At 45.0% G+C, this 24,031-nt stretch overlaps 1 protein-coding gene across 2 annotated transcripts in view; it reads left to right on the plus strand.

The window, feature by feature from the left end:
- Positions 1-24,031, plus strand: part of RALB (RAS like proto-oncogene B) — a 70,168-nt gene that overhangs the window by 38,957 nt on the left and 7,180 nt on the right. For both annotated transcript variants that reach the window (XM_020894642.2, XM_020894645.2), the window contains 2 exons: positions 15,111-15,270; positions 22,532-22,740. In XM_020894642.2, coding sequence (XP_020750301.1) covers positions 15,157-15,270; positions 22,532-22,740 — 323 coding nt within the window. In that variant the 5' untranslated portion in view covers positions 15,111-15,156. The remainder of the gene's footprint in view (positions 1-15,110; positions 15,271-22,531; positions 22,741-24,031) is intronic.

Raw genomic sequence — 24,031 nt, forward strand, 5'->3', positions numbered from 1 at the left:
ATGAATGAGCTTACTTTACCTGGGGCTGGTAATCTGTTTTGTGGGTATCTCATCAGTAATAACAGCAGCCTCAGAATAAGTTCAAAGAAGACTGAAATAACAACCTTAAGAGATTAAAAATTTTTAGTGGCAGCTTCTCAAACCTGAGACAATATATTAGTATTATTCACCTGTCAACCTTTGTTTTTAAAATAAGAAAGTAGTGGCTTACAGTTTTTAGGCTTTTGACTATAAGTACCAGAAATAAGATATGGATGAATCCCCAAATGTCATATATATTCCATGTGCTAGATTTCATGCTGACCATAATTATGTAGTGTGGGTTGCTCAGTCATGTTCGACGCTTTGCAGTGCCATGGACTGTAACCCACCAGGCTCCTCTGTCCGTGGGGATTCTCCAGGCAAGAATACTGGAGTGGGTTGCCATTTCCTTCTCCCATGATGATTGTAGTTTGGGTAAAACTCATGTTACTTAGGTTGCAGCATGCTTTCTTTGATGATAAAGGGAAATATCCCTACAGTGGCAGCATACGAGGGGGAAAACACAGCCCTGGGGCCACCCTCATGGAGCTTCACCTGCAGTGGGATAAACAGCAAAAAACAAGGAAGTAGGAGGGAAAAAAAAGGAACTGCAGGCTGCAGTCAGGGCGGCGAAAGATGTAAAGAGCCGAAGTGGGGGCTGTGAGGTCCGGGAGGCCTCTCTGAGCACAGGAGGTGTCTGTGGAAAACCACAGGAGGAGGCATCGGGTCTGAGCATTGACGGCGAGGGATCTGGGAGTGGGGGCGGCTGCGATGCTTGGGGGGACCAGCAGCAGAGAGAGTTTGGATCCCAGAGTTGCTGTCTGGGTCCCTGGAGCGAGCTCTGTTCCTGAACATCAGCTGTGTGAGCCAATCCAGGACTTTTTGCTTAACCTGCTTTCACCTGGGGGCATCTGTCATCGTGGACCCGAGTCCTGACGTACTGGGGCAGAGTGCTGGGATTCCCTGGAAGCTCCTTCAGCAGAGCTGATGCTGGAGTTCATGCTTTATTCCTTCGGGGGGCAGTGTTCTTGTGTATTTCCCCGACCCTGCCTGGGTCGGTTCTGGACTCGAGTTGTCTGTACACTTCCGAGCTCTGTGTGCCTTCCCCTAGAGCCCTGGGCAAGAAGGGACAGAAATGCCAGGCAAGCAGCGTCACGCCACAGAGGGCTTTCTTCCTTCTAATTGAGGTGTGATTGATTTACCTTGTCATGTTAGTTTCAGGTGTACAAGAGTGATTCGGGTGTGTGTGTGTGAAGATTCTTTTCCATTATAGATGATTGCAGGATATTGAGTAGAGTGCCCTGTGCTGGAGCAGTAGGTCCTTGTTCCTTACCTGTTTTATGTATAGTAGAGTGTATATGTTAACCCCAAACTCCTAACTTGTGCCTCCCTCGCTTTCCCAAAGGAGGGTATACTGGGAGGGTACTCAGAACATGAAGCCACAGAAAGGAGCAGAGGGTGTGCAGGGCTCAGGCCTGGCTGGAGCCACCACCCCAGCTGTTGCTGGGACTGGCCAGTGCTTCTCGCCACGTGCGGCTCTGTCCCTCTTTCTTGCTGTAGATCAGCTTCTCCTACTTGGCCAAAAGGACAGCCGTCAGTTTGTGAAACTGACTGGCCTGCAGACATGCTTTGTTTGCTCACAGTGCTTTTAAAAATAGATTTGAGTTACTAACGTTGAAAAAAGGGACATTGCATATAAAAACCCAGATTTCTGGTGCCTCATAAAAAATCAGATGACCGACATTCCCAAACCCCAGCTGGGAGACGGCCCTCCTTTTGGAAGGAGCAGTGCGGGGTTTGAAGGGCTCAGGGTCCTGCTTCTCTCCCACCTCTGCCCAGGGCTCCTCTGCCAGCTGCAGCCACCGTGGACCCAGCCCTCTCAGCCTCCCACCCAGACTTAGGTCAGGCGCCCTCCTTGGAATCAGCTTCTCCCCCGGGCTGGGGCCGGATACTAACGTGGAGACCTCATCTCCCTCAGCCCTGTCCTCCTGTAATAGCCGTGAGGATGGTGGAGGGGAGCCGTCTCTAGAAAAGGATGTAGGCAGACTGTCCTTTAATTGTGTATGTTGTGTGTTAGGTAGTGAAATCTTCTTAAAATTCATTTTACCACATGTGCTTTTGCCATGTGTATGTATATATACACACACACATTCCTTTTATTCTTTTCCATTAGTATTTATCTCAGGAGGGATATAGTTCTTTGTGCCATATAGTAGGACTTTATTGTTTATCCATTTCCTATGTAATAGTTTGCATCTGCTAACCCCAAACGTGCAGTCCAGCTTTCTCCCTCTCCCCACCACGGCAACCTGGGAGTCTGTTTCTCTTTTGTAGTTAGGTTCATTTATGCCATATTTCAGATACCACATATAAGTGATATTATATGGTATCTGTCTTTTTCATTTAGTATGATAATCTCTACTTGCATCCATGTTGCTGCAGATGGCATTATTTTGTTTTGTTTTGTTTTATGGCTGAGTAGTATTCCATTGTATGTACCATCTTTTGTCCACTCATGTGCTAAAGGACATTTAGGTTGCTTCCATGTCTTGGCTACCATAAACAGTGCTGCCATGAACATAGGGGGTGCATGGATTGTTTCAAATCAAAGTTTTGCTGGGATATATGCCCAGGACCGGGATTGCTGGATCACATGGTAGTTCTGTCTGTAGGTTTTTAAGGGACCTCCATACTAGCTGTATCTGTTTGCATCCCCACCACCAGTACAGGGGGCTTCCCCTTTCTGCACACCCTCTCTAGCATTTATGTTTGTAGAGTTTTTGATGATGGTTGTTTTGATCTGTGTAAGGTGGTATCTCACTGTAGTTTTTTGATTTGCATTTTTCTGATAATTAGTGACACTGAGCATCTTTTTATGTACCTCTGTGTGTCTTCTTTGCAGAAATGTCTATTAAGATCTTTTGCACATTTTTTGATTGGGTTGTTTGTTGTTGAGTTGTCTGAGCTGTTTGAATATTTTGGAGATTATGCAAAGGGCCTGTTATTCTTAATGTGTTATTATTGTAAGCAGTCCTCTGCTTTTTTATTTTGAAGGAGAGTTGGAAGAGCTTTGGAGAAGTTTAGTGGTTTATGGCAAGAATCAAAATAGCATGTGAAAGTACACATATGATTAATGTGTGTGATTAAATGCGTGGTTTGACAACACCGTGTCTGGAGACGTGCAATCTTGCCGTAGACATGTTCTCCCACCACATATGTCATATGCAAGATTTGAGTGTGTAAGCAAGTCTTTAAAATACTGCCCTGAATTGTATTTCTAGGTTTCGTTGAGAGAAGATGAAGCAATTTGTACTTTTTTCCCCCTCAATATAAAGATTGATAAGCAGACCATCATTAAGAAACTAAAGTAATAATTTAGTTCTGAGAGTGTATCCATCAAAAATTGAAACATGAATTGGAATTTATGATGTAACATGGCTCATCCATTTGTTTTTATGGATGATTTAATGTAGGATTCCAAAATGTTGCTGTAAATGCTAAAATGTTCCAAACCTGATTTAGTAAAAATTTAAATTTAGGTATTGACAGAATCTGATAAAGTATTAAAAGACGCATTTCCTGGTTTGTAGAGTTTCTGTCCTTTCTTTTTTGGCCCTGCTGGGTCTCCAGGGGCTTCTCTTGTACGGCGTGTGGGCTGTCTCCTTGCGGTGTGTGGGCTTAGTTGTCCCACAGCCTGTGAGATCTTAAGTTCCCCAACCAGGGACTGAACCCATGTACCCTGCATTAGAGGGCGGATTCTCAACCACTGGACCACCAGGGAAGTGTCTTCTTCTTTAGAGGGTGGATTCTCAACCACTGGACCACCAGGGAAGTGTCTTCTTCTTTAGAGGGTGGATTCTCAACCACTGGACCACCAGGGAAGTGTCTTCTTCTCTATTGTGAAAATTCAAGAATGATTTTCTAAATCAGAATCACTTTGTTTATTTAAATTTATTTCATTATTTGGAAGTGAGCATTTGTTCTAAACCTTCATGATTTTGCCCTATCCTTGGTAAACTTCTATATTTTCCCAAGACAGTCTTTTAAAAACTTTCTTTGTTATTTACTCAGGGATCCTCTATTTCCATAGGCTTTACGTAAAAACTGCAGAGTGAATACATGGAGATGATTATTAGCACTTGAATTTGAAGAACAGAAGTTCAATAGAAAAGTCTATGATGAGTAAGATTCTCTGGTTGGTGAATATGAAGAGAAAAAGAATTCATTTGATGGGCTGAATGAAAAATAAAGAAGATCATCTCTAGGGATGACATCAAAGAGCTGAGTGATGGTATTTCTCATGTCCGCCAGGATACTAGAAAAATCAGGAAAATAATTTTGAATCAGTTTGTGAAAAGTGAATCTATTTTCTTAAGATAGCAATGAACCATGGCCCTTGAAAAAACAAAAGTGGTAGCATACTGTTAACTGTGAGGTTGTCAGCTAACAGTATTAGAAAGTAGGAATTACAGATCGGTTCCACCCAGATGAGTATTCTAGTTGTAGAATTTAAGGTGACAAATTGGCTCCAATCTTAGTTCGTTCACTTGGTATTTAAATATGCTTTCTGTGATAGGTAATGGGTGATATGGCAGTAAACAACATACAGACTCTGTTCTCAAAGAAGTCCGTCTAATGGGAAGGTTTTCAATCTACGTGTGAACTGGAATCACCTGGACACAGAGAACCTAGGTTTCCGTGTGCCTAGTTTGGAATCTCTAGGGGAGTGGGACCCAGGCACCTATATTTTTGTCTTCATTATTTTAAAAAGCTGTTTAGTGTGGAAATTTTCAAATATAAACAAAAGGGCAAAGACTACTATAATGAACTACCTTGTGTTTGTCAATCAGCTTCAACAGTTTCTGACCAGTTTATGGCTAATCTTATTTCCTCGACATCCCTACTCACTCTCTTCTCCTTGATAACTTTGAAACAAATTCCATATTCCATTTAGCTTCATTTGTAATGAAGTTAAATGTAGTCACTTGAAATTTTTTAAAAAAATAATAATTCCTTAGTATTATCCAATCCAGCCAAATGTTCAGAATTCTCTAGTCTTCTTATTGTGTGTGTGTGTGTGTTCAACTTGGGATCCAAATAAGGTCCATATATTTTAATCAGTTGATATGACTCTTAGGTCTCATAATTTACAGGTTCCCTTTTCATCTTTTTTTCTTGCACTTTGTTGACAAAACTGGATGACTCATTGCATAGAGCTTCTACAGCTTCTGTGTTGCTGATGGCGTGTCTGTGGTATATTCAGCATGTTCATCTGTGTCCTGCACTTCCAGTAGTTCAGTAGTGAGATTTAGAAGTTTTTGTTGTTGTGTTGTTGTTTTTGAAAAACTATGTCTTTCATGGTTATGTGTCTTTCTCAAAGTGTCAAGTTGTATCTTTTTTGTAATGTTAGCAGCCACTGATACTGAACTTCTTTTCCTATTTTTTGGCTGCATCACACAGCCTGTGAGATTTTAATTCCCTTTTCAGGGATCAAACCTGCACTCTTATCAGTGAAAGCACAGAGTCCTAACCACTGGACCACCAGGGAATTCCCCCCTGATACCTTGATTTCTTAACTCATGAGGACTTGCAAAGTGGTGATATCCCAAATTTTATTGTTCTTGATTAGTTAGAATATTTTGTTAAGGGAATCTTCGCTTCATCTATTATTTGGTACAGTTGGTATGAGAGAAGCAAGATACATTTTTAACTTTTTTCCTTTACCAGTTTTAAAAATAATGACTTGTTTACTAGTCCTCCAAAGGTGATGAATAAGGTGCTTTTTGGTATAATATCATTGTGAACAAACTAGATATGTTTCAAACTGTTGCAGTTATTGTCTTTCTGATCTATAATTATTCATCTTTGACTCGTCTCTTCAGATTGGCTGCTGAGCATGTGTGTGTACATGTGCACATGTGTGCATTTAAAAGTTATGATTTTTGTAGGTAACAGCATATATTGCTAAACTAGAATAAAAACCTCCGGGGAGGGCTGCTGCTTTACTAGCTTACCTTCCAGAATCAGTGTTCACGATGTAACATTCGAGCCAATGTTTCCTTGACAGGTAGATGAGAAATGTACTTTTACTACAGAAAATTGTTTAAAATGTGTCCTCATTTTTATTTTTTAGAACTCTTCTCTCATCGTTCATTCATTCTTTATTCCTTCTCTGGGCATCTCTAGGTCTCTGATTCTCTGTAGGCCCTGGAGACACACACATGGACAAGATGCTACCTACTTCTCTGTCCAGGGAGTGTGTGTGAGACTGTTTACAGATTACCTGAAGTTTGTGTCATGTCATTAAAAAGACAGTGATTGTAGGGACTCAGCGCTGTCAATTCCTATTCTCACACACACCCACATCTACAGTCATTCTGTCACAATGATGTAATAATTTGTGTTAGATGTAATAATAGGTGTTAGATGCTGAGAAATAGGATCTTCAGTGTTAATGGAAATGATGTTACCTGCATAGACGGCATCACTGTGCTCTTGTTTTTTCATATTCACAGTTTACTGTACCTGCAAATCCATCTGTTTCCTGTGCTCCTTCATATCTGAGAATGCTGTTTTGGAGGGAGGGTCCTTCCTGACCTAATTTAGATCAGGTTGTTCCTAGTTTGGATTGTAACAGGAAGTGGTATGAACAGTTGGGAGTTGTCTTGACACTTAGAATAGTGCTGCTTACTAAAGTGCAGAGTCTGATTCATAAGTAATCTGTGGAGACACTTTAAGACCATGCAAATATCCTGTTCCTCATCTCCGTCTCCCCTTTAGATTTAGCATCTACTAATGATTCTTGTGTGTCAGACTTTATTTTTTGGGGCTCCAAAATCACTGCAGATGGTGATTGCAGCCATGAAATTAAAAGACGCTTACTCCTTGGAAGGAAAGTTATGACCAACCTAGACAGCATATTAAAAAGCATAGACATTACTTTGCCAACAAAGGTCCGTCTAGTCAAGGCTATGGTTTTTCCAGTGGTCATGTATGGATGTGAGAGTTGGACTGTGAAGAAAGCTGAGTACAGAAGAATTGATGCTTTTGAACTGTGGTGTTGGAGAAGACTCTTGAGAGTCTCTTGGACAGCAAGGAGATCCAACCAGTCCATCCTAAAGGAAATCAGTCCTGGGTGTTCATTGGAAGGACTGATGTGAAGCTGAAACTCCAATAGTTTGGCCACCTCATGTGAAGAGTTGACTCATTGGAAAAGCCCTTGATGCTGGGAGGGATTGGGGACAGGAGGAGAAGGGGACGACAGAGGATGAGATGGTTGGATGGCATCACTGACTCGATGGATGTAAGTTTGAGTAAACTCTGGGAGTTAGTGATGGACAGGGAGGCCTGGCGTGCTGCGATTCATGGGGTCGCAAAGAGTCGGACACGACTGAGCGACTGAACTGACTGACTGAATAATTCTTGTCTGAATCAGTCTTTACTCTGATAGCTGCAAAATGTTGATTTTTTGTTTTTTTTCACTTCCCCACCCCTATGTTTATTTGCCTGCTGTTGGCATTCTTCCCTAAGGGGGAGCCCTTCTGTCTCCCTGGTTTAATATTTTTTATAGGTGTGGATTCGTGAATTCCTCATTTTTTAGTGTCTGCTTTCCTTACTGCCCGTAATTATTTTGGTGCTTAAAGTTCCCCAGGTTTAGGATTCTCTCCCATTTTGATCATCTCAAGGATTAAAAACATGAATAATGTTCTGAGAGACTGAAATATTATGATGATGGCCTATGAGTAATATCCAGGTTACTATCTGGAGAAAAAGTGCAAAATGCAGTTCCTGGCACGTGTGAATGCTGGGTCATTCACTGTGCACGTTTGTGCACCGTGTGACCCAGGACACGGGAATTTTATGAGGACTGAGGAGTAAATTTGTTCCTGAATTTTCAAATTCTCATTTGGTTTTTATGACAACCCTATGATACAGACAAGGTACTATATTTTTCATCTGGACTCTACCTACCAATTTGTTTTCTTCCAGCCTAAGAAAGACTCATGACCGTGGTAGCCCAGGGGACTGGGGTGCAGTAGAAACCACCCCCTCCTCATAACACATTTGCACAGTTTATGTTTGTATATCATGATTTCCTTTCAGAGTTTTACTTCTCAGACAAATATGTTTCCTTGTATTTGAATCAACAATAAGTGGTAGTGAGCCCAATCTAACACTAGTGTATCCTACAGAACATCACACAGGATGAGCATTGCCCAGCTCTCTGCTTCCCTGCCAAGACATCTAAATGACGGCATCTTGATTTTCTGTATGGGAGGGTACGTGTTCATTCTTACTGACCCAAAGCCTTACAGTGAGGTTGGGTTGGGGGACCCACCCTGCAGTGGCTCCCTGTTTCTATAGAATATGTTTCTAAAGACTGTGTTTTAGGTTCATTTGTAGATGAACAGGGCTTTGCAGGTGGCACTAGTGGTAAAGAATCTGCCTGCCAGTGTAGGAGACGAAAGAGTTGCAGGTTCGGTCCCTGGGTTGGGAAGATGCCCTGGAGGAGGGCATGGCAACTCCACTCCAGTGTTCTTGCCTGGAGAATCCCAAGGACAGAGGAGCCGAATGGGCTGCAGTCCATAGGGTCGCAGAGTCGGACACGACTGAAGCGACAGCAGACACGCATGTAGAGGAACAATCTATCTTTGGAGACACAACACCTGGCACTTTCCTTCCTCACACCTGTGCTTCCCTGTCACATGACATCAGGACCCGCCAAGACACTTCCTGCCCCCACTGCTTGGCACGTGCCCTCTACTCCACGTGGAGAGCATCCGTCTCTCACGCCCACTGCTGAGTGAACTCAGACTCGATGTCGAGCATCTCCCTGTGTTACAGAGTTCGTTACACTTTCCGTCAGACCTTGGCCCTTCTTTATCACGGCGTGTGGACAGTCCTGTTTCCATGCTCTGTTTATATATCTTCCCTTAGATTGAGTTTTCTAAGGGCAGAGATGCATAGCTTAGCACAGAGTTATATGTTTTTTGGACAAAAAATGCAGCCTACTTTAGAGCTTCCCTGTTGGTGAGTAGAGACATAGTAAAGGGTGTCTGCTGGTGTGTTTCTCAAGTCCCCAGTAAAAGACCTCCTCCTCTCAGGTGTGAACTTGCTAGGACTTGGTGTCATGGGCCTGAAGGAATGTCTGTGTTGTGGCTTTTGGGTACTGGTGACAAACTCAAACAGTTCATGAAAAGAGATTGAGTGTTCCGGGAGAGGTATAATTGCTTTGTAAAAAACAGATGTCTGCTGGTTAGGGATGGCAGGTACTGATGTCTGCAGCTTCCATGGAAACACGTGAGAAAGCCAAATGGATTGATGGATGGGGAGAGGGATGCCTGGTGACTGGGTCTGCGATAAAGCAAAAGTAGCAACATGTTGACTGTAGAATCCAGGTGGTAAGAATAAGGGTTCCCCATGCAATTCTTTCTACTTTTCTGAAAACTTGGAACTTTTCATAAAATGTTGGGGGAAAGGATTGCTGTGTTATTTTTTAAGAACACAATTATTGGTGAAGCTTATCTGCTATAAGCATGAAATCATCAATGTGACCTTTCTGAGCCTCACTGCCGTGTTTTCTTCCTGGTGTTTCTCCTCCTTTGTAGCCACTTCCTTCAGGGCTCAGTTCTGCAGAACTGAGGGTCACGTTCCCTGACCTTCTGCTCTGCTTTAGAAGTCCCTCCTCTGTACTTCTATAGCCCCTGTGGCCACTTCTTCAGGGCTCAGTTCTCCTGAAGAACCGAGGGTCATGTCCCCTGACCTTCTGCTCTGGTTTGGAAGTCCCTCCTCTGTACTTCTGCCATAGAATCTGTCATCCCAGAACTAGAATCATTCGCTCAGCCTCCGAAACTAATCACTAGACTGAGTTTCTTGAGTGCAAAGAGTGCTTCTGCAGTGCTTTCGGTACAAATAACAATAAGGAGATTCAGAATGACTCCAGGGACAGGAGTCTGGAGGGTTGGCATTGGCCGTCTCCAGGTCAGGTCCAGGGCCGGGCACGTGGCTGATCCTCCTGCCCTCTCCCTCTTCATGTCAGGCGCTCACGGGTCATACAGACTGTATGGCCACCATGGTTATTTCAGCTCTTGAGCTCTGAGCACAGACACTTCGGCAATATCTGTGGATTTGTCAAACCAGTCCTCAGTCCATTTATTATGGTTTCTTCTAGAGAAATTGACTTTGCGTTTTGAAAATAACAGCTCAGAATTAGATGTCTACATGTGTTTGAAAGCACCCCTGCCTCTAATCTGGAAAAGGATTTCCCTATTTTCATCCAACTGTAATAATTCATGGAAGCAAGGTTCCTTCAGAGAAGTCATGTGGCAGGCTGGTGTTCTGGAGTCTCCAGCCTCAGGCACCGACCTCAGCCCTGTAATGGGTGATGCTCATGGCTCAGAAATTCGGTCAAAAGCAGTTTCACCTCCTGAGCCTCTGGGGAGGCCTGCTCCTCATCCCACTTACCCTATTTTAGTCACAATTCAAATGTGCTTAATTATCTAGTTAATTGCTTAGAACACTTATTAAAAAGCACATAATTGGAAAAGGGGGAATTGGGACTTCCCTGGCAGTCCAGTGGCTAAGACTCCATGCTCCCAACACAGGGCGCCCAGGGTCGATCCCTGGTCCAGGGAACTAGCTTCTCATGTGCCACAAGAAGACCTGGAGCAGCCAAATAAATATGATTTTTTTAAAAAAGAAAAGGAGGAGTGGACTGAGGATCCAGCCTGAGGGGAGCAAGCAGACATGTGATCCCAGCTGGAGCAGCCCAAGGTTGGTCACACAGCTGGTTTTCATAGAGATGGTGATCCTTACATCATCCAGAAACATATGATTATGTTCGGTCTTCTCTGTTTAAGAAGACAGGTAGATATGATACATGAAAAATTAAATGAAAAACCTACATATATATGATCTTAGAAAGATTTAAAATATAGGAATATATGGATTAAAGTATAAGAATATATTGATTAAAATACAAGCAGGAAATTATACCAATAATAGCGAATATCTCTGGATGACAGGATGTTTTTCTTTTTTAAAGATAGTTTTGTGTATTTTCTAAACTTTCTACTGACCATTGAAGGGGGTCAGGGTATGCCTCCCCCAGAGATGCCACTTTGACATGCTTATTTGAGCTGAAGGCAGTTGAAAAGTGACAGACACGAAGAAAAATTCTCTGCCTTCCCCTCTGTACCAGGAAGGGCGGGGTGATTCTTAATCACCCAGAGGTGGCACCACCTAGAGCTGGCACCATGCATTAGTCCCCCGTGTATTTATCTTCTCCCAGTTTCCCACTCCTGGAGGTGCAAGACCCTTGTCTTATCACTTCCCTGCAGTACTCATTGTTTTTAGGTTCAGATGCTCTGGGAGCCCAAGTTCTAAGTGTCCCCTTGGAATCACCACCGCTGAGCTCCGCTATGTGTGTGCAAGATGCACCTGTCCGGTTTTTCCTCCTTGATCTGTCTCTCGTCAGTCTGGTTTTCAGGGCCCCAGCCAGTGAACTAAGAAGCGATTGTTCCCCCCCCCCCCCCACTACATTTTTATTACTTTCTGTGGTAAATACTTTAAAAAATATACTGGAGACATTCAGAATGATTCTCTTCAATTCTTGGCCTTTTGATAATGCAGTCCTCCTCACATTTTGGTTTTGTCTTTGTGAAAAATGATCAAATACCACTCTTTAAAATGGCTGTCTGTGAAGTCCTGCTTGTCACAGATGCCAGCTCTCCCGGGTGGCTAGTTTCTTAGCTGTCTCACAGGATGGGGCTGTGGCCTCCCGTCTGGCCTTTGGCTGCAGGAATCCTGAGCGGTCTTCACTGCATGCTGTCCCTGCTCCTCAGGGGTGTGTTTGGCCCCCTGGCCAGCTGGGGTTGCTTTTACGTCCTGGCACTGGAGGAGTGCTGTGGTCACAGTGTCAGGACACACTGTCCTCGGCCAGGGCTCAGGCAGACACGCTCCCTTGTCATCTCCCCTCTTGGTGCTGTAGGGAAGTGACTGTTCCCAGATCTGTCTCTCTGGCTTACTAATGGTGGCTTTTCAGGAAACGACAGACATGGAAAAGATTCCAAAAACCACATAGGCGCTCAACTTCTGTAGGAAACATTGACACTTATCAGGTACAGCTCCATTTGTAAGGGCGTCTCCGTCACTGTACCAGGAAGAGGAGGATGATGGAATCTCTAGAATCTCTTATCAGTGAAGCAGGCAGGATTTCAACCTGCATGACAACCTTAGCTTGTTTACTGGGCTTCCCTGGTAACCGCTTGAGCTGACTCTCCCCACCCTCAACATCCTCCTTGGCCATTTGAACAAGTGATTCAGTCTGTGTGGGTCTCCTAGGTCTATGTGTTACTAAACTTCGTTGGATTGTCTCTGTTAATCTGTCTCACATCCGGTTAATTCTCAGACCAGTCAGAAGAACCTAGAAGGGCAGAGGGAACTTCTTCCATTCCTTCAGGGGTCTTGGCTTCTCAGTTCTGACTCCCACCTGGCATGGGCCTCTGGTCTCCAGGCCCTGTGTGGTGGTCATTGCTCAGTCACCAGGTTGTGGCTGACTCTCTGTGACCCCATGGACTGCAGCACGCCAGGCTCCCCCGTCCTTCACTGTCTCCCAGAGTTTGTGCAAATTCATCGTCCATTGAGTTGATGATGATATCCAACCATCTCGTCCTCTCTTGCCCCCTTCTCCTGCCTTCAATCTTTCCCAGCATCAGGGTCTTTTCCAGTGAATCAGCTCTTCCCATCAGGTGGTCAAAGTATTGGAACTTCAGCATCAGTCCTTCCAATGAATATTCAGGGTTGATTTCCATTAGGGTTGACTGATTTGACCCCCTTGCTGTCCTGGGGGCTCTCAAGAATCTTCTCCAGCACCACAGTTCAAAAGCACCAGTTCTTCGGGGCTCAGCTTTTATGGTCGAAACTCTCACATCCATACATGACTACTGGAAAAACCGTAGCTGTGACTACAGACAAGAGCAGCAGCCATCCAGAACTGTGGAAATAGCAGCTCTTACTGCTCCGATTTTTTTCTCCCCAGCTTGGGGATTTCTTACTTTCTCCTGAGCTCCCCTGTGCATTTAATAGAAGTTCTCAGCCTTGGCATCTACTGTCATCGCCTGGGAAGCGTTTAGATGTTCCCAGGTAGCCCAGACCAAAATCAGAACCTCCGGGGATGTTTGTAAAGCTCCCCAGGGGTTCCCTTTTGCCACCGACGATGGGAACCACCGAGTTAACATGATGTTTTATGTTACCCAATGGTATGTGTGTTTAGACATATTTTATTTTTCTACTGGGGGTATTTTCAAATTACTTTGTCAGAAGCAGGTTTCCATCATGTCTAATTAGAAAGAAGAACTCTCTTACTGTGAGACAGGAAGGAAGCCGGCTCTTAAGCTCCTCTCACATGCTAGGCTCAGTGCATTGGTCTTTCACATGTGTTATCTCATTTAATACTCAGAAAAATCCTGTAGGGTGGGTGATGGTTTACTTGTGTTTGCACATAAAACTGGCTTGGAGAAAGTGAGTAACAAGCATCTGGGTCCACATCTCACAAATGACAGAACCAGACTTGGGCCCATGACATGCCCAAGCCCACACCCTTTTTCCTTATGCCTTGGCAGATGTGAAAGAGATTTTCCATACAGATCTTTCAAAATAAAAATTGGCACTTGGTTTATGTAGATCATATGGCAACTGTTTTTAGTTTTTAACGGAGCCTTCATACTGTTTTCCATAGTGGCTGTATCTTTTCACCACACTCTCCAGCTTTTATTGTTCATAGATTTTCTGATGATGGCCATTCTGACCAGTATCTCATTGTCGTTTTGATTTGCATTTCTTTAATAATTAGTGATATTGAGCATTTTTTCCTTTGTCTATTGGCTGTCTGTATGTCTTCTTTGAAGAAATGTCTGTTTAGGTCTTCTGCCCATTTTTTGGTTGGGTTTTTCTTCCTTAAGATTTATTTATTTCTGGCTGCGCTGGGTCTTTGTTGCTGGGTGCAGGCTTTCTCTCGGGCTAGTTGTGGCGAGCAGGGTCTGTTCTCCAGTTGTCGGGCGCAGGCTTCTCTTTGTGGCGTCTTCGCTGGCTGTGGAGCGCGGGCTCTCGGCCCTTGGGTCTCTGGTTGTGGCACATGGGCTCAGTGGTCCCACGACGTGTGGGACCTTCCCAGACCAGGGATGGAACCTGCGTCCCCTGCCGTGGCAGGCGGATTCTGAGCCATTGTACCACCAGGGAAGTCCAGCTGGGTTGTTTTTTGATTTTGAGTTGTGTGAGCTGTTTCTGTATTTTGGAAATTAATTCCTTGTTGATTGCATCATTTGCAAATATTTTCTCCTATTCTGTAGGTTGTTTTTTTGTTTTGTTTATGATTTTCCTTTGCTGTGCAGAAGCTTTTAACTAGATCCCAAGTTTCAGGTGTGTGTTAAATGTACTTGTTCAGAATACTTTCTCTTCCCACACCACCAAGGTTGCTCTGTTCTACATACTTCATCTCACTTCTGATGAGGCTAAACTGATTTTTAGTTAATAGACAGTTGTTTTAGAAAAGTTTAACTCACTTTAGTTCATCAGTGTAAATCAGTGTGGAGTAAAAAACCGAGTTTTCCTCCTTTTTACTGTCCTGTATCGTGAAGGGATGTTGATTATTAAAGCAGGTTTCCTCACCCTTTTCAGAGCCCCTCCTGGTCCCTGGGGCAGGCTGTGTACATGTGTGTGCTGGTGGTGGGGGGTGGGGGCAGGGGCGGGAGGATACAGAGGACAAGGCTGGGCCCCTGAGCAGTTCCCAGGGCACAGATGATGCGGGGTCACCGTCTGGTCCCTCCACGGGTCTGATGGTGGCCGTCCTCCCTGCCTCTCTGGTGATGGGGCGTCAGATGTGCACACACGCTTCTTGTCTGTGTCTCGCCTTCACTCTGCTCCTGGTCCATGACTCTGGAGTGGTTGGGGCGTTCTCGCTGCCTGGAGCCTGGATGAATGGCTCCCCTGTTGGAGCATCTGGGTTAGGCTGTTACGGAGCACGGCGTTTTCATTTGATTTCCTTCGGGTGGAAACCAAGCCGCCTCTGAGTCTGTTTCTCTCCTTGGCAGCTCTCCCCCTGGGTCCTCCAGCCGCGTCTCGCAGAGAACCAGCAGGATGGCGGCGAACAAGAGTAAGAGCCAGAGCTCCCTGGCCCTCCACAAGGTGATCATGGTTGGCAGCGGAGGGGTTGGCAAGTCAGCCCTGACTCTGCAGTTCATGTACGACGAGGTAAGACACGCAGCGCATGCCGCCTCCCCGTCGGGCCTGCTGGTGCCCTGTCCCTCGGGCGCCTGCTCCCCCGCGCACACTAGAGTCGGGTAAATTATGTTACAGTGGCGTCTGAGCGGCTTTCAGCAGGTTCTACCCAGGGTCAGCTCTGCACTGCTGATGTAGGTGATCATTTCAGCTCTGGCACGGGGTATTTGGGGTCCCTGCTCCCATCATTCCCAGGATTGAATTATGACAGGAGCATGGGGGGGCGCCTTTGCACGGGTGTATCTGAAGAGTGAGCCAGGCGCTTAGCTTTGTGACCGTCGGTCCAGGGGACACACTGACAGCAAAAATTCACCTTTTCTCAAGTGACAGACGTCACGTGCGTTCTAGTTGTCTAGTGTCTAGTTGTCAGGGTAAAGTTCCACGTTTCCATCGCCTACTGAGTGTGATGGCTCTGGTGCAAGTCCAGTGTGACGACACAGGCTTGGTTCCTGCGGCAGCAAGTGTCTCTACTTGGTGGCCAATTGCCAGTCCCGCAGCAGAGCCCCCAGACCAGAGCTGGAGCCGCGGGGCCTCTTGCCGGCCATGTGTTCGCATGACACATGCCTTCCAGAATTTGTGAGACAAGATACTGTCACCACAGTCAGTTAAGATCATCCTCTCTTTTCACGAGACTTGGACCCCCCGTCCAGCCACCTCCTATGTAGCGTGGGGCTGGACGGCCGTGACATTTTGGGATATGGCTGAGGGAAGTGAGGTTAAGGATACATCTAGCAGAGGACCAGTGATGCACATTTGTGTGGTTTGGAACCACTGGACATGTGGTTGGGTTATCACCAGCTGTCCAAGTGTCTGCTGCCCGCCAGGATGATTCCTACCGCCCACCTCACTCAACCTGGCATCGTGATGGGTGGTGCGGGGCCAGGGGTCCCGGCACAAGTGTGTCCAAGGCACCAGGCACAGAAAGTGTGTGGGAAGGAGGAGGGGCGGGCTTGAAACATGGAGTCAGAAACCAGTCTGCAAGATGCTTCCAGATCGTGCAGCCTCTTACAGGGAAGATGGATAGAGGTTGCCGAAATTTGCCAAGCGTCCTCAAACCTTCATTACTAGCAATGCCACGTGGTTGTGAAGTTGTAAACCATCATCAAAGAGAAATTTAGATCAACTATGCTAGAAGGAAGACTACATGAGTTTTTAATGCTCTACAGGAGGTATTTCAGGATCACTGGCATATGACAAGACAGTTCAAGCGTATACAGCAAGTGTGTACAACATAGGAGCGTATTCTAGAGGTGTGCCAGGCAACGTTAGTTAACAAGACTGTTATTGTGCTGGATTTGGGCCGTCAGTGGTATTTGTAGTGGTGCTGTATAATAAGTTACCATACGATCGGCAGCTGCAAACTACACACAGCCGTCACTTCCGGTTTCCAGGGGTCAGGGCTGTAGCCTGGCTGAGCTGGGGCGCTGCCTCGGGTCTCAGGCTGCAGGGAGGGTACCCAGCTTCCTGCCAGCTCGCCGGCTGCTGGCGGATGCAGGATGGCGCCCTTGGCTCCTGGGGGTTGCCCCTAGTTCTCTGTTGTGTGGTCTGTTCCACAGACAGCTCTTGCCCAGCCAGCAGGCAAATCTCTGGTAGTTTAGACAGATCCTGCTGCACAGAAATGTAGCCATGAGGCCATTTCATCACAGCTGCCATACTCCATAGGTTCGAAGCCAGCCTCGGGGTCCCCTGCAGTCCAGGGGAGAATGTCACACACGGGACTCCCGAGGGTGGGTTCACCAGAGTGTTTCTACATTTAATAAAACGTATAATGAATTGTGATTTCTTTTCTCCTTCGAGATAAGCATTTTTGTATTCAATATTATATGTGATCTTGTATTTGTTTCTTTAAAGAGTACCTGTCAGTGAATAAGCTTCAGACCAAAACCTCCATCACCTCCCGAGTCATACTCCCCTGTACCTTATCATGAGAAACTTTTTGCTTGTATGTTTCTGCATGACCAATTTCTTTTTTTAATTGGAGTATAGCTGATCTATAATGCTGTGTTGGTTTCCACTGTGCATCTGAGTGGCTCAGTTACACACACACTCTTTTCCATACTATCTCCCATCATGGCTCATCACAGTACACGAATATAGTTCCCTGCGCTGCTATTCAGTAGGGCCTTGTTTTATCCATCCTGTATATGACAGTTTCATCTGCTAATCCCCAGGTCCCAGTCTGTCCCTCCCCGAGCCTGCCTCCCCCATGAAAAGCAAGGTCTGTTCTATGTCTGTGAGTCTGTGCCTGTCTCATAGATGAGTTCATTTGTGTCACATTTTAGCTTCCATGTGAGAGCGACATCATATGGTCTCCATCTTTCTCTTTCTGACTTCACTTAGTGTGATACATTCTAAGTCCATCCATGTTGCTGCAGATGGCATGATCCCATCCTTTTCTGTGGCTGAGTAACGATCCACTCTACATGTGTAGCACATCTTTACCCGTTCACCCGTTGATGCACATTTAGGTTGCATCCATGTCTTGACTATTGTAAATAGTGCTGCTGTGAACAAAGAGGTGCATATGTCGTTTTGAAGCATCATCATGTCTGGATACATGCCCGGGAGTGGGACTGCCTGATCATATGGTAGTTCTATTTTTAGTTTCCAGAAAAACCTCCATAGTGTTCCCCATAGTGGTTGCACCAGTTTACATTCCCCCCACCAGCAGTGTAGGAGGGCTCTCTTTTCTCCACACCCTCTCCAGCATTTGTATACTTTTGTTTCTGACACTTGCTTTTATTTATTATATACTAGAGGCCAAAGTGGGGAAATCTAGCAGAATCTCTTTAATTTTACCCACAACATTTTTGCATGAGAGAGGCAAATCTCAGGATCTGCTATGGAAGTCTTTGTTTTTGCTCAAACATGTAATTTGCTCCCTGAAGACGCCTTATTTTTCTCGTGTAACAGAGGCTAGGGAAGAAGAGATGGTGAGGAGAGGAATTAAGATTCCTTAAGGAGAAGGGGTTAGAGGAGCAGCTATTAATGGAGATGAAGGAGGGGGATTCTGTGCCCCCTCCCACCCAGAATAGCGGGCGGTGTCAGGAGCTGTTTGCACCCACTGGGTGGAGGGCGGGACCGCTGCCAGACACGCACGGGAGACCCCACCCGGGGAACCATCCAGCCTGAACGGTCAGTCACGCTGCTGTCAGGAGGCCTGGCCAGAGACAGCTCGGCGCGGGGAGGCTCCTTTACCGCCTGGGGGACTGAGGGCCCTGGACGCCGGCTTCCTTACGACTGAGCCGCCTTCTTGATCCTCGGCCTAATGTGCGTGGAGATTTTAGCTACCTGCTTGGCTGATAAAGTGAGGTTGGCAGGGGGGCGGTTTCGGTGGCAGCTGCTTTGAGACTTCGGCAGTGGCTGGCAGTCGGCTGAGCGGCAGCTCGGGACGAAGGGTCTGTGAGGCTGGCCGTGGGCTCGGAGTCTCGGCATCTGAGACAGAACCCCAGCAGCCCGGCGAAACCAACCGCGTGGCTCCTGCTAACAGGAGTGTCCACGTCAAGGCTCTGCGCTCGCGTTCCCGTAGTGCGCGCTGTCCCCGGCACCGGGGCGCCTCCGCGCAGCCACGTGGGGACGTTCGGACTCCAGCGGCAGGGGACCCCGCGGGGGTTCAGAAGCAAGCAGCTGAGGGCCTTTACAGCGGTGTTGAGTTCACGCTGGGTGTTGGGGTGGTGTTTGGGGGAGTCATGTATTTGTCTCTTTGGAAAGACGTTAACAGGAGGATACTGCTATCAACCATGGGCAAATTTTCATATTTTCTCGATTATAAGATTGTTATATGAGTGTAAGAGAAATTAATACTGAAACTTTTAGTATCTTACTTTTAGAATGAAAATCATTTGAATTAATAGTTGCTGACTGATAACACAAGGCTCTTTTTCAGTGTTCTGCAAAGGGGTCCATAAGTTCATGTTGATATTTTCAGTTTCATCTTTTAATTAATTCAGCTGCTTCAGGCCTAAGCTGTGGCACGTGGGCTCTAGAGCTGGGGCTCGGTAGTTGTGGCACACACAGGCCTAGTTGCTCTGCGGCATGTAGGGTCTTCCTGGACCGGGGATCGAACCCGTGTCCTCTGCGTTGGCAGGAGGGTTCTTAACTGCTGGACCACCAGGGAAATCCCTCAATTCGACTTTTGAATTTTTAAAAAGTTATAGCTCTATGAAGAATTCATGTACCATGAAACTCACCCTTTAAACTGGACCACTGAGTGATGTCTAGGGTACTCACACGGGTGTGCAGCCGTCACCGTGAAGTAATTGTGGAACATATTTTTCACCTCGAAAAGCGCCCCCGCACAGCAGCAGCATCCCTCCTCATCGCCCCCACCCCGAGCCTGGCGTCTGCTTTCTGTTTCTGTGGCTGTGCTGTTGAGGGCCTTCTACATACATGGAATTAGTACGTGACTAGGCGTCATGTTTCCAAAGTTCATCCAGTGTTACAGCTGTATCAGTGCTTCATTCTTTAAAAAAAATTGCAGTATAATTCACACACCAAAAAACTGATCCTTTTATGTGTACAATTCAGTGGTTTTTTAATATATTTACAAAACTGTGCAACCATCACTTTTGTAATTCCAGAAAGTTCCCATTCCCCCAAAAGAAACGTCATACTGAGTGGCAGTCACTCTCCACCCCCTCCCCCAGCCCCGGCCCCCACCATGAATCTGCTTTCTGTCTCCACAGCCTTGTCTGTTCTACACGTTTCATGTAAATCGATTCATATATGATCTTTGGTGTCTGACTTCTTTTACCTACCAAAATTTGTCAGGGTTCATCCAGGTTGTAGCATGAATCAGCATTTCCTTACTTTTTATGACTGAATAATATTCCATTGTCTGGATATGCCATATTTTGTATATTCATTTGTCATTTGATATTTGGTTATTTCTACCTTTGGCTGTTATGGGTAATGCTGCTGTGAATATTAACCTACAGGTTTTTGTGTAGACCCCTCACATTCTCTTGGGTGTGTACCTCGGTATGAAATTTGCTGGATTATATGGTAACTCTGTTTAACTTTTTGGGAACTGCAAAACTGTTCTCTATAGCAGCCACACCATTTTACAGTTTATGAGGGTTATAGTTTCTCCATGTTCTCAGCAATGCTTGTTATTGTCCATCTTTTATTTATAGCATCTTAGTGGGTACGAAGTAGTAGCTCATGGTTTTAATTTGCATTTTCCTAATGACTAGTCAGGTTGAGCATCTTTTCATGTGCTTTTTGGCCATTTGTATATCTTTTTTGGATAATGTCTGTTCAGATCCTTTGTCTTTTTTTTTTATTTATTTCATTTGGTTTTTTCTTCCTTTGCCCATTTTAAAATTGGTATTTAACTTCAAAATTGTTTTCTTATTGAGTTTTAAGAGTTATTTATATATTCTGGATACTAGTTCCTTATTAGATACAGTCTTTTACAGATATTTTCTGCCATTCTGTGGGTTGTATTTTGACTTTGTTGGTGTCTTTCAAAGCACAAAATTTAAAAATTTTGATAAAGTCCAGTTTATCTATTTTCCCTTTTGCTGCTGTGCTTTTGGTGTCCTATCTAAGAAGGCATTGCTAAATTCAAGGTTATGAAGATTTTCACCTTATGTTTTCTTCTGAGAGTTTATAGTTTCAGCTCATGCATTTAAGTCTCTGCTCCATTTTGAGTTAATTTTTGTATGTGACATGAAGTAAGGGTCCAAGTTCATTTTTTCACATGTGGATATCCAGTTATGCCAGCATGAAGTCAGTTTTAATAGTGCATTGCTGTCATTAAAATTATCCCCTGAATAGCCGGGCTTATAACATTAAAATACTTATTTCATGAATGATGCAGTATAAAGAAAATAACTCTGTATCATTATTACTAAATAATATAACCACTGAGGGAAGTTTAACATTTCTTTGAAATTTTTTTGTTTTTAGTGTCTTTGAGTGGGATGTATTCTATCCAGATATTCTGTTTGAAAGTCTCTTGAATTAATTTCTTTCCCTGCTGGGCTACATTACCAATTTAATATTCATTTACATTCCTTTGTTTCAGTTTTCCTGTTTAACAGCTTTTATTTGCTTTGTCCTCCCAGGGTGTTTCTTCTCTTTTTAGATAGCCGCATAGTATTCCATTATGTAGACCCCTGGCCTGGGCAGTGGGGTGGTTCTTAACCTTTTGTTGTTACGTATGGTACCACGGTGAATAACCTTGTGTGTTCCTGTGCAGGTGTGTCTGTAAATTAGATTTCCAGGAGGACGGACCTTCTCTAGCTTGATTAGGTGTTGCCATACTTGTCTCCATACAGACCATGTTGTTGTCTCCTCCCACTAGCAGTGTGCAAGAAGGCCTTTTCCCCAGAGTATGTTGTCAGACTTGGGGATTTTTTGCCAGTCTGGTAGGTGAAAAATCGTATCTCTATGTAGTTACCATTTTCATTTTATTAGCGGGTATGAGCATCTTTTCTTGTGTTTAGCATCATATATATTTATTTTTGTGTATCTGTCTGTCGCCACTTTTCCCCATCAGCTCGGTCTTTTGTGTCTCCCTATTTCTAGTTAACATGTAGCTCTTCGTGACATGGCTTTAAATACTTTCCCCCTGTTTGTCATTTGTCTTTGTTTATAGTGTGTTGTGCCATACAGAAGTTTTACAATTTTTTATGTAGTCTAATTTATCAATTTTTTCTTACATGGCTTCTGGATTTTGAGTCATAGTTAAAAAGGCCTTCCCCACTTCAAGGTAATAAAGGGATTTCACCCATGTTTTCTTCTAGTTCTTGAGTGTTTTGTTGTTAACATTTAATCTTGACCCATTTGGAGTTTATCTTGTTGTTCAGTTATTTAAGCCTCTTGGTACCTCTTGACCAATTACTTTTCAGATGAGGTTTATAATTCTGTTGATTATAAATAAGAGCTCCCATTTCTTACCCTCACCAGTGTTTAATTATAATTGTATACTGACAAGAATATTGCCAAGCATTCTGCTCTCTGCTTGGTGTCCTCATTTGTAAAATGGGAATATCTGCTGTTACTGTTTTTAAGCAAAATTTTAAAATGAATTGAAAGGAGCAAAGAACAGAAATACTCCGTAAGGGATTATCTTTACTTTATAGTGCCTTACACATGGTGTGATAATTACCCACACTCAGTACTAAGTTGATAATAAGCAAAGTGCCCATATATTGAAATTTATTTTTTTGGCAGCTTTTCTTCTTAGAACTTTGTTAATTGCTGATCGTGTTGTCTGTTTGCTCAGTTCGTGGAGGACTACGAACCTACCAAGGCCGACAGTTACAGGAAGAAAGTGGTCCTCGATGGGGAAGAAGTGCAGATAGACATCCTGGACACGGCGGGGCAGGAGGACTACGCAGCCATCCGAGACAACTACTTCCGCAGCGGGGAGGGCTTCCTGCTTGTGTTCTCCATCACCGAGCCCGAGTCGTTCACCGCGACTGCCGAATTCAGGTGCGTCTGACGAGAAACAGCCTCCAGCAGGCCCTGTGCCTCCGTCGGGTCTCACCTTGGAAGGAGTTTGGGGTTAAGCTTACACCTTCAGAGTTGAGCCTTCTTATCAGGAGGAAATCTGTCTAAAGAGCTTTCTGGGGCTTCATGGATCTTGGCACATTATAGCTCATCGTTTGTTATACTCTCTTTGGGCTTCCTTGGTTTACAATTTCCAAATATAAATGATCTTTTTGAGGGATTTGTTGTCCCTAAAGAGGACAAAGCCATTCCATACAGTCAGGAACCTGTTTTTTTTTGTTTTCATGTAAATCCTGAGAGGCAGGGGTTGGTAAGAGTTAACGATCTTAACCTCTTTGTATAATTTTGCTAGAAAGTGAACAGTTCTGCTCTGGGTTTCTGAGACCTCCGATGTCGGGAGATGGACGCCAGGGTCAGAGTGACTGTGTGCCACTCCCCTGGGGACACGGGACCCGTGGGGTGGGAAGCACCGGCTTTAGGTCACACGGAGCCAGGGCTGGGTCCCCGCCCTGTCAGCCTTGTGACCCAGGGCCAGTGTACTTGGCGTCTGTTTCTTGTCCTGAAAATCTCACTGATGAAGTGAAGTGCTGTGTTAGGCTGAATTTCCCAAGCAGAACCGTCATGGCACGTGGTGAGCGTTCACTGCCATCACTTATCTAAAATCATGAAATTCATTGTTACAGAGAAATGGTGAGTGTGCGGCCTCAGTGCTCCAGGGACTCTAGCAGGGAAGATCTCCGCCTCATCCCCTTGCCATCTTTTACACACCTGTGGTTCTTCATCCCCCTCCTTGGAAGCAGACCTGTCTAGGTGACTTTTCATTTTTTTGGTTGCCAGGCGTGGCTTGCAGGATATCTGAGTTCCCTGGCCAGGGACTGAACACGCAATCCCTTGGCAATGAGACTGCCAAGGCCTAACCACTGAGTGGCCAGGGGCTTCTCAGGTGACTGTTCTAAGAACCAAATCTAGAGGGGAAAAAGAAAATAGTGGTTCTTTTTTTCACTCTTTAGCAAGTTCTGGTCAGAAATGTAGGCCATCAGCCAAAGATGAAACTGAGGAAGCTAAAAATCCCCTCAAGGTGTGGAAGGAGCATCAGTGACCTGGGAGGGAGGCCTTGGGGACCCTGGCGGAGCAAGGGGAATGGAGGCAGGTAGAGCCTCACTTGTCATCTTCACAGTCTCAAGTCTCCCAAGAGTGAATATCAACAGTTCTCGGCAACTAGGGTGTGTGTGTTATGAGCAGTTAAATGGCTAGGATTCCCTGGGAGAAATCC

Source organism: Odocoileus virginianus, chromosome 13 (assembly GCF_023699985.2).
Source record: "Odocoileus virginianus isolate 20LAN1187 ecotype Illinois chromosome 13, Ovbor_1.2, whole genome shotgun sequence".
NCBI classification, from domain to species: Eukaryota; Metazoa; Chordata; class Mammalia; order Artiodactyla; family Cervidae; genus Odocoileus; species Odocoileus virginianus.